Source organism: Physeter macrocephalus, chromosome 11 (assembly GCF_002837175.3).
Source record: "Physeter macrocephalus isolate SW-GA chromosome 11, ASM283717v5, whole genome shotgun sequence".
NCBI classification, from domain to species: Eukaryota; Metazoa; Chordata; class Mammalia; order Artiodactyla; family Physeteridae; genus Physeter; species Physeter macrocephalus.
The window spans coordinates 10149174-10167018 of NC_041224.1; the positions used below are offsets into that span (position 1 = coordinate 10149174).

At 36.2% G+C, this 17845-nt stretch overlaps 1 protein-coding gene across 10 annotated transcripts in view; it reads left to right on the top strand.

The window, feature by feature from the left end:
- Positions 1-15871, top strand: part of TRDMT1 (tRNA aspartic acid methyltransferase 1) — a 59919-nt gene extending 44048 nt beyond the window's left edge. For 7 of the 10 annotated variants that reach the window (XM_028495800.2, XM_024116430.3, XM_024116425.3 and 4 more), the window contains exons 4-11: positions 1126-1197; positions 1686-1751; positions 2525-2594; positions 3078-3161; positions 4775-5133; positions 7409-7466; positions 8525-8654; positions 14492-15869. In XM_028495800.2, the coding sequence (XP_028351601.1) occupies positions 1126-1197; positions 1686-1751; positions 2525-2594; positions 3078-3161; positions 4775-5133; positions 7409-7466; positions 8525-8654; positions 14492-14592 (940 nt within the window). In that variant the 3' untranslated portion in view covers positions 14593-15869. Of the gene's footprint in view, positions 1-1125; positions 1198-1685; positions 1752-2524; positions 2595-3077; positions 3162-4774; positions 5134-7408; positions 7467-8524; positions 8655-14491 lie in introns of all 10 variants that reach the window. The other 3 variants (XM_007118497.3, XM_028495797.2, XM_028495796.2) reach the window with 3 other exon arrangements.
- Positions 15872-17845: the final 1974 nt, after the last annotated feature.

The window sequence follows — 17845 nt, forward strand, 5'->3', positions numbered from 1 at the left end:
GCATCGGCAGGCGGACTCTCAACCACTGCGCCACCAGGGAAGCCCTGTATGGCCTTTTTAACTACAGTAAGTGGGAGGCTCGGAACAGAGCGCAGCCCAGCGCTGTGATGCCTCAGGTATCACTGCGGTGGGGCCCCTGTGTCTTCCTACCGCTGCCCCCGCTCTGTATTAGCCCAGCTGCAGCTGCTGATGGCTGCAGTGTCGGATCCTGTAGTACAATCATCTTTGGAACACTGAGAGGAAAGGGACAAAATGAGAGGAAACCTAGATTTCTGAGGAATCTCTTCAAGTCCACTCTAATCTTCCATCTGAGCCTCAGATCCAAGGATGATTTTGGCCCTGCTGTCAGGTGTGAGGACACTGATAAGTGATGTCAAGTAACTTATTTTAGACCACGAAGCTAGTAAGTAGCAAGGCCTTAAACCCTAGTCCTCTGTTGCTACGACTCACGCCCAATGTAAGTCTTCTTTTCTGCTTGGTGCTTGATCATATTGAGTGTTACCTGCAAGGTTTCACTGCTAGCCCAAATACTGCCTGTTCACGTGACCTGTTTTGACTGGCTTAGTCTGGCCAAGTTGCAACTCCTGCGTGTAGAATCAAGCCTTCAGCTTCAGTCTCTCCTGTTGACATTGGACAAGATAGTTCTAGTTTTACCTACTACCTTCATCTGCTTAGATGGTGATTAGTTACCAATGCCATCAACTCTACATTGCCACCCTGCCCAACCAGCTCATTCATCTGAACTTCTGTTGTCTCACCTGGGACAGAGCAAAAGGTGTCATCAGCTAATTGTGTGTGTGTGTGTGTGTGTGTGTGTGTGTGTCTTTCCTGAACAAAGTGATTTTAAGAGGGTAATTGATTTTATTCTTTGTGGACTTCTTGTTCTTTGCCTCATGCAAGTCATTTGGACATATTATCTTGTATTGATAATAAGTATTTATTAGACAGGCAGAGCTTTTTAAAATTAAATGAAAAAATATATTTTTGTTCTCTATAGCAACAGAGATGATCATATTTTTTGTGAGGACCAACTAATTTTAGTTCTCTGTTTTGACTTTTTAAAAGTGATTTGATATCTTTATGTAAGATTCTTGCTGAACTTACTTACTTTCCTTACCCTTTTAGAATTGGCCTGCAAGGTGATGTGACTGATCCGAGGACAAATAGCTTCTTATATATTCTAGACCTCCTCCCAAGGTAAAAACTTAAATTCCTGTGCAAGCTTACCTTAAATGTAAGACTTTACATCTGGAAGAACGTGATGTATGTAATTTTATAGTGGTTAGCATCTTATACAGATTCTGTGCATGTCATTTATCTTCTGTCGTGACTGATAGAGTAACTGCAAATGTTTGTCGGTTCCACAGTTGCCGCTAAAAGTGAGTGACAGGGCGTTACGGCCTAAGCCTCCATTCTATGGAAATGTCAGCCCTTTGAGCTGTGCAAACCCATGTTTTCATTAAACTTCAGTGGAAATTAACATTCCAAATGTTAACTTTATCAGGTGGGCCTTGTTTATGGGGGAAAGGAATAAAATATGAGTTGTCTCCATCCCTTATAAAATTCTTTTATAAAAAGAGTTTGGACACTTACTTACCTTATATTTCCCACAGGTAAGGATTTTCTTTACTTCTTACTTCTTAGTAATGAGATGTTTAGAATTCCATTTGTTTTTGGTTTTTTAGGTTACAAAAATTACCGAAGTATATTCTTTTAGAAAATGTTAAAGGTTTTGAAGTATCTTCTACAAGGTAAAAAGATGTATTTGTCCTGTGTTCATCTTAGATTTGGTATATTTTGTAATAGGAGCTGTTATGAAATGACGATCTTAAAAATAAATGTGTATATTCTGACATTTTATATATGTTATGAAGTTTACTCATTAAAACTGATTTTGAATACTTAGTAATGTGAAGTATCACAAAGGTAGGTTCAACTGATTCTTTCCCATTTTGATATGTTTGCATTTTTCCAGAATGATTACTCATTTTAATGAGAATGGTATTTCTCAATTTTAGCTGCTTACATTGGTGCCTATTTCTTTAGAAGTAGGAATGTTTTCAGTAAGAATTTGTCCTATTGACAGGCGTTTTCTGTCCTACAGTTGGATTGAAGAAGCAAGCCCTGTGTCAGGCCCCTTTCAGACAGTAGCCCAGCTGGAGAGAGTGCATCCAAGTCATTGACTGACCTGCTGTCTATGACAGTGTTCCCCCCATCTGACTGGCTGCAGATATAGTTCCATTCCTATAGTAAGCTTATCATGAGTGGATTGGTGATTCTGACTCACCAGTTTTATAAATTATCTGGTGGCTTTATTTATTTATAATAGGGATTATCTCTTTTTTGAGAAATGTAATTTCTCAAGTACTGGACTTAAAAAAGACCTAGGATTATTCTTTTTCTAAACAACTTAAGTGGAGGTACAGTTTTCATGTAAAATAAAGTTTTATGTATAATATTTTATATAAGAACCCTATTTTGAACTATAGAGTGGAAGCTTTTTTCTTTCCCTTTGCCTTTTCAGAGACCTGTTAATACAAACAATAGGAAGTTGTGGCTTTCAGTACCAAGAATTTCTGTTGTCTCCAACCTCTGTAAGTACTGCAATTGTAAATTCTTATATAAATTTTCCCAAAGGGAATTTGATTCAGTAAAAAGAATGGCTCCATTTTGGATAATATTATAGGTAGATCTTGCAGTTAGTTCTGGCATGGTTATTACTTTCTATATCTGAATTTTATAGCTATATGTGAATTTTATTTTTTTATGATTACTGTACTATTCATAATGAATGTAAAAATGTCTATATGACTTTTTACCTGGGAAATAGAAAATGAAGGTGACTCATAGACATATGATTCATCTGATTCCATCTTTATTTCATTCAAATAAAGGTACAGAGTGACAGTTTAAAAGGTTTAAGAATTTGCTACAGAGAAGTCTTCCACAAATCGATAATAGAATTTTGTCTGGCAGAAACTAATGTATAACTGTATGAGTTTTTTTACTAGGTGCTAAAAGTTGATACAGATCTCTTTAATATCCTATAGCAACTAACTGCCCTGTTTCACTTGCAGCTGGGCATTCCAAATTCAAGGCTACGGTATTTCCTTATTGCAAAGCTTCAGTCAGTGCCGTTCCCTTTTCAAGCCCCTGGTCAGGTATTATTATTATTATTATTGTTCTTATCATCATCATCATTATCATTATCAGTTGTAAATATATCTAAGTCTGCTAATTTATTTTCAGGAACTACTTTGCGGAGGTTTTTTTGGTTTTTTTTTAACATCTTTATTGGAGTATATTCGCAGAGGTTTATGTGTGTCCTCTCGTGCCTGTAATATAGACTATGCCTGGGGTCTGTCTTGTAGGCCTTTACACCCTCCTCATGCCGCTTTAATTGCTTGAAACAAAACCAGAAACTTTTCTTTCATCATTAGAAAAAAAATAAGTTAAAAGTAAAAAAAATTACCATTAGTGTTGTTATCCTTCTTTTCCCCCTATAATTTCTCTTCTGACCATTGACTCTTTTGCATCTATTATTTTTCTCCCTCAATAGAAGCCACTGACTACTTTTGATAAAATAGTATACTATCTTAAAAATGGCTTGAGTATTTTCACACATCAGTTGCATTTTATTTGAAATCTATGCTATTTAGCCTTAATTGATTAAAATATGGTAATGATTAGTACAAGCTAGAATAAAATGCTCAATTGCTATATATAGGATCTCTCATTATGCTAGCAATTTTATGTGCTTCTGCTGAAAATTGGTGTGGATAACAGAGTTTCAGTGGTCCAGTGAAGCTCTCTATAACCCTCACAGGTAAGAACTCAAAAGTCATGTCCTACTAACAGGGCTTCCGTAGTATCATTTGAATCCCCCCTAATACAGTGTCAGTATTATACAATATTGTGTTATATAATAAAATAGCAATATATCTCCCTTTAATAGTAGGCAGTTCCAAAAACAGTATATAAAGTATGTGAACAAAGACTTCATCATTAAAAATTCCTGGAACTGTTTTTTCTTTCCCAAAATAGGACTTTATAAATGGTTACCTGTTTTGCAGGAACAAGTTTTTCCTGTGGGACTCAGGGATAGAAATAACCTTTCAGGGTGAAGATTGCTTTTCATTTTTAATTACTAATTTTCCTTTAGATCATGGGTATGTTCTAGTTTTGTTTTTTTTTAATTGAAGGGGAATGGCAAACTTTGATCAAAAACACATTTTCTGGAGATGTTCCTGTTGCTTTCTCAACTTCTTTTCCAAATATAATGCTGTCTCTATATTCAGCATACTTCCTATTACTTTGTTGAATGGTTTTATTAATTCAGAAAGCAGTAATTTCATGAAATAAATCATCTATAGCCTGATGCCTATCACTATATGATGAAAAACTTGTATAAATACTAGTAAACCTCAATTTCTATCTTTTTTTTTTTGCGGTACGCGGGCCTCTCACTGTTGTGGCCTCTCCTGTTGTGGAGCCCAGGCTCCGGACGCGCAGGCTCAGCGGCCATGGCTCACGGGCCCAGCCGCTCCGCGGCATGTGGGATCTTCCCGGACCGGGGCACGAACCTGCGTCCCCTGCATCGGCAGGCGGACCCTCAACCACTGCGCCACCAGGGAAGCCCCCAATTTCTATCTTTTTAATGACAACTCAGTAAAAGCTAAAGAATTTTTTTACATAATGTTGAATGGATGTTATTAATGTGTCTTTTATCTTTAAGAAAGCTTTTGAGAGTTTGTGTATTTTTACTTAATGCCAGGTACTGATGGAGTTCCCCCAAACTGAATCTGAACATCCACAAAAACATGCGATAGATGCAGGAAAAAAAATTGAAGAAAAGAAAATTGAAGAAAAGAAAATTGAGCCAAATATTTGCTTTGATAGCAGCACACAACGTTCTGGAAAAGAGGCCATTCTTTTTAAGCTTGAAACTGCAGGAGAAATTGACAGGAAACGTCAACAGGACAATGATCTCTCTGTGCGAATGCTAAGAGATTTTCTTGAAGATGACGTTGACATGAATTCATACTTTTTACCACCGAAGTCATTGCTGCGATATGCTCTTTTGTTAGACATTGTTAAGCCCACATCCAGAAGGTCCACATGCTTTACGAAAGGGTAGGTTTTAAGGAGTCTCTGTTCATGGCATATCCAAAATAACCAGGTTTTCATAACTGTTGTTTCTCTGAGTTCTTCTCAAAACACGGAGCATTTTCTAAAATGTTTCTGCTAGAATGATCTTTTTCACCCTTAACTGCCTGCTTTCATGTTCCAGTAGAATGCACAAGTGAAAATTCCTTCTGCGAGAACATGATGAGCACGACCCACAAAACTGCTCATAGCAGACAATGCCATTGATTGCTGACCTTCGTAGGAGCTTAATTACCCACAGTGGAGACATGCTTTCTATAGATGGGGAATTGCTAATTTTTTAGCACCTTTCTTTTTTTTTTTTTCTTTTTTTTTTCCGGTACGCGGGCCTCTCACTGCTGCGGTCTCTCCCGTTGCGGAGCACAGGCTCCGGACGCGCAGGCCCAGCGGCCACGGCCCACGGGCCCAGCCGCTCCGCGGCACGTGGGATCCTCCCGGACCGGGGCACGAACCCGCGTCCCCTGCACTGGCAGGCGGACTCCCAACCACTGCGCCACCAGGGAAGCCCGCACCTTTCTTTTTATAGTACTTCAAAAATTTCTGTGCACTTTCATGATCAATGTACAAGAAGAAATTAAATTTTAATATCAAGAAATAACATTGAATATCCTGGAGCACATTATAGCATATTTAAATTTTATGTAGTTTTTTGAATTAGTAGTATATTCTTATGGTTCAAAATTCAAAAGGAACTAAGATTGTAAGACTCCCTTCCAATTCTGCCTCTTGTTCATCCAGTTTCCCTCCCTACGTGCAACCGATGATTTCAGTTTACTCTCTAGTCTTCCAGAGGTATTGCTTGTGAGGTGTGTTTAAATATACATGTATATTTTTACCCTCTCCTTTAAGTAAATGGTAGCATACTATATTCATTATTACGTGCCCTTTTTTTCATTGCGTGGTATAATTTGGTTATTATTACCTATGGGTGCTTAAAGAACTTTCGTATGTTCATAATATAGGTATATCATAATTTCTTTTACTGGTTACCTGTTGATGGACATTTAGGGGACATCCTTTGGATTATTTCTCAAGAGTTAATGTGTTTTTCAACTTTTTTTTTTAAACTTAGGAAGAAGGGGGGAAATTAGATCCTTCAAGAAAAATTTGTAAAAGATCCATCCCTACCCCTGTTTGTTAATTTCACTGAAGCTCTTTTGATAGGTAGCTGTATGATTTAAAAATTCAAGCCTTCTCTCTTTACCTACTAGCTAGTTGTCTTGCACAAGACACTATGCCCCTGATATAATCGTACCAGGCTCATCCTGACTTTATCATACTCAGCCCTTGTACTTTCAGGGGAATGGGTTTATTGCTTTCCATTACCTTAAATGACTTCACTCAGCTGTTGTATATTTCCAAGTCAGCTAGGTTATGTTTAGGACTCTCATAAAACAGGACTTATCAATTTTGTAATAAAAAACAACTTTGAAATTCTTTTATAATTATAAAAATGGTATAAAAGAAGCCTTATTGTAGAAGTCTATTTTAGTGTAGATAATATAAACACACACACACACACACGTGATATATAAGGAAACAGCTTTTCTTTGATGGTGACTTTCTCTAATTTCTATTTTAAATTCATCTATTAGGAAAAAATGATAAAATGTCAAACAGCCAGCTTGGCAATGATCTTAGGGAAAGAAATATTACTAATACCTTGCATTTCTGTAGTGTTTGGTAATTTTAATACATTTTTAACAATAGTCTGATTGTTTGATGATAAAGAGTAAAAACATACAGTGTTACAGTAAGAGGCAGATGCATGTTTGGTGGGCCTGAGTTTGTCATGAGACTGGAGAGTATGGTTTTGGGTTCATGAGAAGAAATGATGGTTCAGGCATTATAAGAAAAGAGCAGCAATTTATTTTCACCTGCATAACATTTGGTCTAATGTGGCAGGGATGTCAGTATTGAATGGCATTTAGATATAAAGTCGTGACAAATGCATACTTTCTGTGCATTTAAATGTGATGAACATTTAAAAAATGACAATAATGTATATGTAGACTACACAACAAAAACTATGCCAAGTTTAGTGTCTGCGAAGTTTAAACAGACTGATCTTATGTCTTTCACCTGGTAAGTTTTTTAATTACAAAGCATATTTATGTGATATTATTTAGAATATTTCAGAAGGATGTATTAACAACTATGTAAGATTGAGTCATTCAAGAAATATTTAAGAAATTTAGCATTAGCAAATAGATGCTACAAAATATTTGTGTTAATTTTTTAGTTATGGACGCTACATAGAAGGGACAGGATCTGTGTTGCAGACGACAGAGGATGTGCAGGTACGATGCATGCTGCAGAACTAAAATATTTGAAAATTATTTTAAATAAAATTATCTTTAATACTTAAAATTTGAGAATGTTAAAATAAGTTTACATGTTCAACTGGAATGAATATGTGTATATAATAATTATTTACTATAGAATAGATCTTTTCTTCTTCTTGTTGCTAGATATGAGTATATGTACAAAAAGTGTTTTATGTTTTTACTTTCTTTGTTTTTCTTACCTTTTGTTTTTCTTTCTGTTCCATAAAGAGTAATTTGAAATGCAGAGTACAGTACTTAATGTTCTCTAAAATTATGCACAAATATCTTAGTATTGGAGCCTTCCTTTGGAGCACATACCATAAAAATGCCTGTTAGGGAAAAAAATCTATATTTTACGAAGGCTTTTTATTAATACTTCAATTGCTAATTCTTTATGGTATCATGGTTGAATACAAGCTTGATATATTACAAGTTTTATATACTTCTGAATAATTTTGAAGTGAAATCACATTATCTTCTTTTATGCTGATTTAAACTCTTACTGTTAATAAAATTTACCCTTGCTAAAAACCCTATCAGAGACAAACGAATGTCTGGATTTGAGAAGTCATATTTATTAAATATATTTTACCATTTTAAGAAAATATCTTAATTTGATAAAATTGGTCATAAACAGTAAACATTTTAATGGCTGCTTATTTGCTTTGTAAAATCGACTTATTGGTTGACCAAGTTTCCTTTTTGTATCTTTCACTACATTTCTTTTATGTTATATTGTCATTTATTATTTCTATTCTTATGAGTTAATTTTTGAGGGGCCAAAAATGACAGATACACTGAGAGTATCCTGATCTATTCAACATTAAGGTTTTGTTTGTTTTCTGAGTTTATCTGGCCCTTGATGAGCCAGTTACACAGTTCATTGCACAGAGACTTTTTTAGCCTGTGCTGCCATGTGTTACAGAAGACTATACGTCCATCATTTTTAAACTGTCTCACAATAGATGATATTATCTTAACAAGTCTAATTGCGCTCTACTTTATTAGTTACTTTGGATGTTTTCCTACAGATTGAGAATATCTACAAATCCCTTACCAATTTGTCACAAGAAGAAAAGATAACAAGATTGTTAATGCTTCAACTTCGATTTTTCACTCCTAAAGAAATAGCAAATCTCCTTGGATTTCCTCCAGAGTTCGGTATGTGGGATACATGCAGACTCCAGCTTTCACTGATTAAAGGTCTCAAAATTCATTAGGGACTCGTGCATAGTTTATGAATGAACACTTGCCCAGACGGATGTGAGAGCGCTTCCTTTCCTGATTGTGCCATCTTTTGACATTTTCCTTCCCTCCTGTGTCTGCTTTCTTCATAACCTGCCCTAGTCCATTCCCTTCAGACTCAGTTCCCCTTCTCCTTTTACTCCAGTAATGGTTCCAGGTGCTTTGCAGGAACAGAAGGGCCAGATCAGTAATTCCTCACTTCTCCCTACAGATGGTTGTTAATAGCATCTCTTTCTCGAATTTATTTTTTTGCTTCTAGGAGTACTAGTCGAATAACCTCACACTAGATCTTATGAAAGAATGCCTAGAATTGTCTTTTTTTTAAATGAGGAAATTAACAGGCAATTGAGGAATTTATTTTTGTGTGGTGGGGAGGTATGTATTTGTATTTCTTCTACTCCTCGGAGATAACACTCTTATCAATTACATACCTTTCCTTCCCTACAAGGTTTAAGTGGAGAAAAGAAAAAGTGGAGAGGTGGTCTAGAAAGGAACTTTCCTAATGGAAAGTAAGGGTGACTCAGGAGTACAGATGCCAGAATTGACACGAAATTAGGGAATCTGAAGATGGACTCTCAAGAAGAAAAATGAAGATACGGTTGCCAAGGGAGAAAGACAAGTAGTGAGGAAAGCCAGGGATTGTTGCTGTTAAGAGACTGGACACAGCGCCTTTGCGTCTTAGGGCGCCCCGCCCCGCCATCCCGCTTCCTTGGCCTTGGTGCTGTTGTTCTGTGGATGCCATCGGCTTCCTGCGCTGCGGTGGGTGTGCTCCTAGTACCTGGCTCATGGGAGGGGAGAGAGACAGACCTCCCTCATGTGCCTCCAGGGCTGCACAAGGAGGAAATGTGCTTTTGATAACTGATTGGGAGCTTGAATGCAGAAAAGCCCAACTTCGCTAAATCTAATGTTGTTGTAATATTAACACAGTCCTATTTTTGAAGAACATCATGGGTTAAATAGACCATGTTTTAAAATCTAAATAATGGATTTACAGTTGAGGTTTGGAAAGCATCTTTTTGTACATTGGGAACAAATTGCCAACAGAATTTGACCACCCTCTTGGTAATTGATTCTCCAAAGCATAGTCATAGCAACCAGCTTTATTTTGTACTCTCTGCCTTTTTCTTGGTGATCTCATTCAGTTTGAAACATCCCAGGGAGTGTTTTTTAAGAAAACATAGACTTTCCATGTCTTAGTTTATGTCACAAAGTGAGCGAGAACATCAATAAAACAAAGAACTGAGGATTGGACTCAGGAATTTAATTCCCAGTCTACTGTCCTGGTTACTTTTTTTTTTTTTTTTCATGTTTTAGGATGGGCAATCAAAGGTACTCTGTACTACAGAGAGAAAGAGATTTACGTCTAATAGCAACGAATTTCTAAGTTTTATTTGAGTGCTTATTTTTTCAAGCAGTAGCAATCACTTTGCTAATAATGAAATTTAGCACAGACCCCAGAGTCAGACTGACCGAGTATGGATCCTAGCCCTACTGAAGCCACTCTCTGCCATAGTTTATGCATCTGCAAAATGGGGATAATTATAGCACCGACTTCATAGGGCTGTTGTAACGGTTAAGTGAGTCAGCGTATGTCACATGCTTACAACCTATCTGACACGTAATGTAAAATTCGTGCTCTTATATTTTAAATGATAGATGTTATAGCCTTTACTTCATAAATATTTTTTCTCAGTATTTAAAAATATCTAAGGGGTAAAATAGGATTTTTCGAAGTTCTCTGAAAATATATGTATAATGCATGCGAGAAAGCCGTTTTAATTGCTTTACCTTATTTGAAAATATGTGATATATGTGTATAGTCAGTGCCCTGTTGTCACCACTGAGCAGCACTGTGACAGAACTGTCCTTCACGTGTGCCTCTGACATCACTGACCCTGGGTCCAAAATGGGCATTCTTTGCGTTGCTTGTCCACCGGGCATGATGGATTTGCATTGATTCTCCCGCACAGTTTGCCCTGGTTCTCTTTGTGGCCAGTGGCATGCGTTCATGAGACAGCAGGCTTTGGAAGAGACAGACACTAACCGACACTTACTGAATAAAAGCTGCTCTCTTGACCTTGTTAATTCTAGGTTTCTTTGCTTTTGAGGATTATTATTTTTAATGTACCTAAGTTTTTAAAAAGTCACCTTTTAACTTTACAAAATTATGTAATTCTTTCCACAGGTGAGTTTAGATTGTAATATCTATGTACAAAATACACACATGCATATGTATATATGGGTATATATGTATGTGTGTGTATATATATATATATATATATATATATATGATTTTTACAAATCTGACTTGTTTGTTTTCAGACATTTCTTCCCCTCTGATATAATCTTGATATCTCAAGACATAAGCCTAGGGGTAGTCTAAAAGTTTGTTTGTAGGTATTTCTGCCTCTGGCTACTTTGAAGTAAATAATTTGAGATGACTAATGTGCTTGCCTAAGACATATTATCTTTATAATAGCAATTTTATGATCATGTGCAATGGCAAATATAGTTTTATTATGGTAATCACTGTTATTTTATTGCAGTAAGTATAATGTCTAGTGTTGATGAAGCAACTTTATCAGGTTTTGAAATTTTGCTATTTTTAATGCTCTTTAATTATTTCCTTTATTACCTGATTTGCTTTTCCTTTATTTAATTGCTATGCCAAAGGATTCTGAATGTGGAATTCTGGAATTATAACTAAGATTCTGGCATCCACTCTTATGCATGGACAGTATTTTACGGTGGTATGTGCAAGGTTTTGTTCCAGCAAATGTTGTGTCTGTGGGCCATTTTGTTTTGCAAAAGAATGTAGCAAATTGAACTTCACTATGAGAATGTCAATTTGTGGAAGCAAAATGTAAAAAAGCAACTCTGAGGGACTTGTATCCAGAATATATAAAGAACTCCTATGACTCAACAATAAAAAGAAAAATAATCCAATTTAAAAGTGGGCAAAGGATTTCAATAGACATTTCTCCAAAGAAAATAGATAAATGACCAACAAGCACATGAAAAGATGTTAAACATTATTAGATATTAGGGAAAGGTAAATCAAAACCACAGTAAGATACCACTTCACAAAAAGACAGACAATAACAGTGTTAACAAATTGTGGAGAAATCAGATCCCTTGTACACGGTTGGTGAGAAGATAAAATGGTGCAGCTGCCTTAGAAAGCATTCTGGCAGTTCCTCAAATGTTAGACGCAGAGTTACTGTATGACCCCACAATTTCACCCCCAGGTGTATATCCAAGAGAACTGAAAAAAGCTTAACACATACACACATACGTACATGTTCATAACATCAATGTTTATAATAATCAAGAAGTAGGGAAAAAACCCAGATGTCTATTAATGAATGAATGAATAAATAAAATGTGGTATATCCATAAGATAAAATATTATTCAGACAGAGAGAGGAATGAGCTATTGGTACATCTTATAACATGAATGAGCCTTTTTTTTCCCTCGGATCAGATAATTTTTACTGATGTGCTTGATGTTTGAGTTACACTATATTTTATAGTCGTATTATACAACATACATAATATTGTTAATACATAATGTTATTATAAGGACTAAGATATAAAACATAGAATACTTAGTGGCTGCACCAATTTAAATTCTCACCATCAGTGCATAAGAGTTCCCTTTTCTCCATGTTCCTTCCAGCTCTTGTTATTTCTTGTCTTTTGGATAGTAGCCATTATAACAGATGTGAAATTGTGGTTTTGATTTGCATTTCCCTGGTGATTAGTGATGTTGAACATCTTTTCATGTGCCTATTGGCCATCTGTATGTCTTCTTTGGAAAAATTTTTATTCAAGTCCTCTGCCCATTTTTTAATCTGATCATTTATTGTTTTGCTGTTGAATTTTATGACTTCATTATATATTTTGGGTACTAAACCCTTATCAGATATATGATTTGCAAATATTTTCTCCTGTTCAGTAGATTGCCTTTTCATTTTGCTCATTATTTCCTTTGCTGTGCAGAGTTTTTTAGTCTGATGTAGTCTCAGTTGTTTATTTTTGCTTTGGTTGCCTTTGCTTCTGCAGTCAGATCCAAAAAACCATGGATGAGACTGATGTCAAGGAATTTACCACTTATGTTTTCTTCTAGGAGTTTTATGGTTTCAGGTCTTACGTTCAGGTGTTTAATTCATTTGGAGTTAATTTTTGTGTATAGTGTAAAATAGTGGTGCAGTTTCATTCTTTTGCATGTATCTGTCCAATTTTCCCAACACCATTTATTTAAGAGACTTTCCTTTCCCCATTGTATATTCTCAGCTCCCTGTCGTAAATTAATTAACCACATATGTGTGGGTTTATTTCTGGGCTGTCTATTCTGTTCCTTTGATTTCTGTGTCTTTCTATGCTAATGTCATACTGTTTTGATTACTTTAGCTTTGTAATGTAGTCTGAAGTCAGGGAGCATCGTGATGCCTCCAGCTTGGTTCTTCTCCCTCAGGGTTGCTTTGGCTTCTTGGGATCTTTTGTGATTCCATAGGAATTTTAGGATGTGGTTTCTATTTCTGTGAAAAATGCCATTGGAATTTTGATAGGGATTGCATTAAATCTGTAGGTTGCTTTGGATAATGCAGACATTTTAACAATATTAATTCTTCCAGTTCATGAGCATGGAGTACCTTTATTTGTGTCTTCAATTTTTTTCACCAACGGTTAAATTTATTCCTCGGTATCTTATTCTTTTTGATGCGACTGCAAATGGGATTGTTGTCTTATCTTCTCTTTCTGATAGTTTGTTGTTAATGTACAGAAATCAGCAGATTTCTATATATTGATTTTGTATACTGCAACTTAATTCATTTATTCTAACCATGTTTTGATGAAGTCTTTAGGGTTTTCTATGTATAATATCATGTAATTTGCAGATGGTGATAGTTCTACTTCTTCCTTTCCAATTTAGATTCCTTTTATTTCTTTTTCTTGCCTAATTGTTCTGGCTAGGACTTCTAATACCATGTTGAATAAAAGTGGCAAGAGTGGGTATCTTTATCTCGTTCCTGATCTTAGAGGAAAATTTTTAGCTTTCATTATTGAGTATGATGTTAGCTGTGGGCCAGCTTTCTTTCTGAGGTGTTGAAACTGTTCTGGCATTAAATAGTGGGGATGTATGCTAAACTCTGCAACTATACTAAAAACCACTGAACTGTACCCTTTAAAAAGGTGCATTTTAGGGAATTCCCCAGTGGTCCAGCAGTTAGGACTCCTCGCTCTCACTGTCGAGGGCCCAGGTTCAATCCCTGCTTGGGGAACTAAGATCCCACAAGCCATGCAGCATAGTCATAAATGAATGAATGAATGAATGAATGGATAAATAAATTAATTAATTAAAAATCTCCCTTTAAAAGAAAAACTGCATTTTATAGTATGTGAATTCTGTCTCCTGAAGGCTATTATTAAATAACTGAAATAATGGTAGCCACTGCTTTTCCTAAAGTGTCCTAGTGCTCAGATTTCTATTAGTTCTGTAGATGTTATGTGTGTACGTGTGTGTACCGAGCAAATATGATATGTGATGTGATAATATCACATTGTGTAAGCAATGAAATGTTATATAATATTTTTGGCTCCAAATTCTCATTTGTTAATTGAACTTCATGGAGACCTTAGGGACTTATTTATGTAAATAACCACGCTGCTTTTACTAAAGAATACATCCTTTTATCTGGAAGTTAATATTGCAAGTGATTGTATTATAAATTGTTACCTTTCTTTTCTAGGATTTCCCGAGAAGACAACTGTCAAACAGCGTTATCGTCTACTTGGAAATAGTCTCAATGTGCATGTAGTAGCTCAACTAATCAAAATCCTATGTGAATAATTTTTAAGTAACTCTGAAAGATGGTGGCAGTATTCCATTATATCCAGATAATAATTCTGAAATTCTTTTTTGAATTAATTTTGACAAAATTCAACTAAATTATCTTATTCTCTCTTTAATAAGAATTTGGATTTATCAGGAAAATGCTGTTTTGTTTCCTTAAGTTTATATTACTGTGTTTTGTAAGGTGAAAATTATTGTTATGCTTTAGGAGAATATCTTTTTATATGAAATTGTTAAATATATATGTAAAATATTCCCTTTATAATATTATGGTATAGACAAATTTAGGAACATTAGAATTTTAATGTCTACATGAATATTTTGTAAAGTGGCATAACAGGTGTACTATATGAACTTGAGAAACTGTATATTGTGTATGTTAATTAAAGAAGTTGCTTTATGAATCTACCATTTTACTTTTTAAAAATAATTTTTCCATTTCTAAAATGATGATTCTAATTCTACCCTGTTTAAAATATTGAATGTTTTACTTAATTTCCATTTTTTAAATATTCCTTTTTTTTTTTTTTTTTTTTTTGTGGTACGCGGGCCCCTCACTGTACTGTTGTGGCCTCTCCCGTTGCGGAGCACAGGCTCCGGACGCACAGGCTCAGCGGCCATGGCCCACGGGCCCAGCCGCTCCGCGGCATGCGGGATCTTCCCAGACCGGGGCACAAACCCGTGTCCCCTGCATCGGCAGGCAGACTCTCAACCACTGCACCACCAGGGAAGCCCTAAATATTCCTTTATTTTATCTAAACAAATGTGTATAATATTTTAGACCAAATTATCATCATTTACCTTATACAACAGTCTGAAGAAAATGTCAGAAATAGTAATCCTAATTCTTGATCACCTCTCCGTCGGTATGCCATAGAACGTGTAGGTGCATATTATCTAATTATCTTTAATTCTACTTCCTTCTGAAAGACAAAATTCACTGTCTCTTTTTCATTTGTACATACCTACCTGTAGTTTGCTATTTTCAGAGCTTGCTTTTGTCTTCCTTTTCAGCTTCTTGTTGTAAGTTGAATTTGCCATCATGTTCTAAGGAATGTAGCACAGCATTAAGATTTTAGGGAGGGAACTCTGCCCTCTGACCCCATTCCACATACCTATTCTGTGAATCAACTTTTATAACTTTAACTTTCTCTGACTCTCCCTCTCCATAGACTTCTTGGAATTAGGACTCTAATCAGATTAAATCTTGCATCATAAATCCTGTGGTTTTGATTTTGGTGATAAAATCAAGTGACAAATAGAAGAGAAATGAAAAGAAATAAGATGAGAGATTTTGTCACAAAATTTTAATTCATATTTTTATTCTTAAAAAACAATCATCCTGATATGGAAAAATTGGAACCCTATGCATTACTGATGGGAATGTAAAATAGTGCAGCCTCTATAGAAGATAGATTATAATCCCTTTAAAAAAATTAAGCACAGAATTACCATATGATAAAGCAATTCCACTTCTAGGTATATACCCCCAAAAATTGAAAAGAGGGACTAAGATATTTGTATACCAATGTTCATTGCAGCGTTATTGACGATATTCAGCTGTAAAAAGGAAGGAAATTCTGACACGTTACAACATGGATGAACCTTGAAGACATTATATTCAGTGAAATAAACCAGATACAGAAGGACAAAGTCTGTATAATTCCATTTATATGAGGTATGTACAAGAGTCAAATTCATAGAGATAGAAAGTAGACTAGTGGTTACCAGGGCTCAGGAGACGAGGGAAATGGGAGTTCATGTTTAATGGGTGTAGAGTCTCTGGGGGAGGTGCTAAAGTTCTGGAGGTGGATAATGGTGATGGTTGCACAACAGTGTGAATGTACTTAATGGCACTGAATTGCATGCTTGAAAATTGTTTAAATGGCAAATTTTATGTTATGTGCATTTTATCACAATTTTTAAAGAAAAGCAATCATTCCCCACCACCATTTTTTCAGAAGAACTCATAGATAAGTATGGGAATAGGGAAGCTGTAGACCAAGGCATATATGTATCAACTATCACTGTCTACATTTTGTGTATGTGTTTAAAGATAAACCTTAGTACAAATCTCGTAAATGATAGTATACAGCTATCTGAAATCACTTTGGCACACTTTCCCTGTTTTCCTCACTGATGAAAAGATTCTTACCGATAAGAAGGTTCAGAGTTTTACTGTGATTATGCTGTAATTATAGTGTCCTGTGCCCCGCTGCGCAATGATACAACAAAATATGTTGAGTTACAGTGCACCAGGCAGAAACACATGAAGGCTCTGTGGCGACATGTGCGTACAAACTAGGAGATAAAATATAGCTTTGTGAAAAATTTTAAATTATTGAAGTACATCCATGGGCAGATTGTGATTCTTGCCCTTAATTAATTATATATAATAGCAAGCACAAAATTCACACATTAATGAAGATATATTTACCAGAGTATCACTTAATTAGCATTTATACACATCTTGGAAATTCTGATATTTGGACTTACTGTAAGCTTATTCAACATTTTGGAAAATATAGGCTCTCCTTTTAAAAAAACAATAATGAAATCTTTGCCATTTCTAACAGGAAACTGATTTTTTGTTCTCCCCTTTTTATCACTTGTGCTGTTTTATTTCTTTCTTTTTTTTTTTTTTTTTTTTTTTCGGTACACAGGCCTCTCACTGTTGTGGCCTCTCCCGTTGCGGAGCACAGGCTCCGGACGCGCAGGCTCAGTGGCCATGGCTCACAGGCTTAGTTGCTCCGCGGCATGTGGGATCTTACCGGACCGGGGCACGAACCCGTGTCCCCTGCATCGGCAGGCGGACTCTCAACCACTGCGCCACCAGGGAAGCCCTCTTTTTTGAATTTTTTAAAAAAAATGTATTTATTTAATTTAATTTACTTATTTTTGGCTGCGCACGGGCTTTCTCTAGTTGCATCGAGCAGGGGCTACTGTTCGTTGCGGTGCACGGGCTTCTCACTGTCGTGGCTTCTTTTGTTGTGGAGCACGGGCTCTAGGCGCACGGGCTTCAGTAGTTGTGGCACGCGGGCTCAGTAGTTGTGGCTCATGGGCTCTAGAGTGCAAGCTCAGTAGTTGTGGCGCACGGGCTTAGCTGCTCCACAGCATGTGGGATCCTCCCGGACCAGGGCTGGAACCCGTACCCCCTGCATTGTCAGGTGGATTCTTTTTTTTTTTTTTTTTTTTTTTTTGTGGTATGCGGGCCTCCCTCTGCTGTGGCCTCTCCCGTTGCGGGGCACAG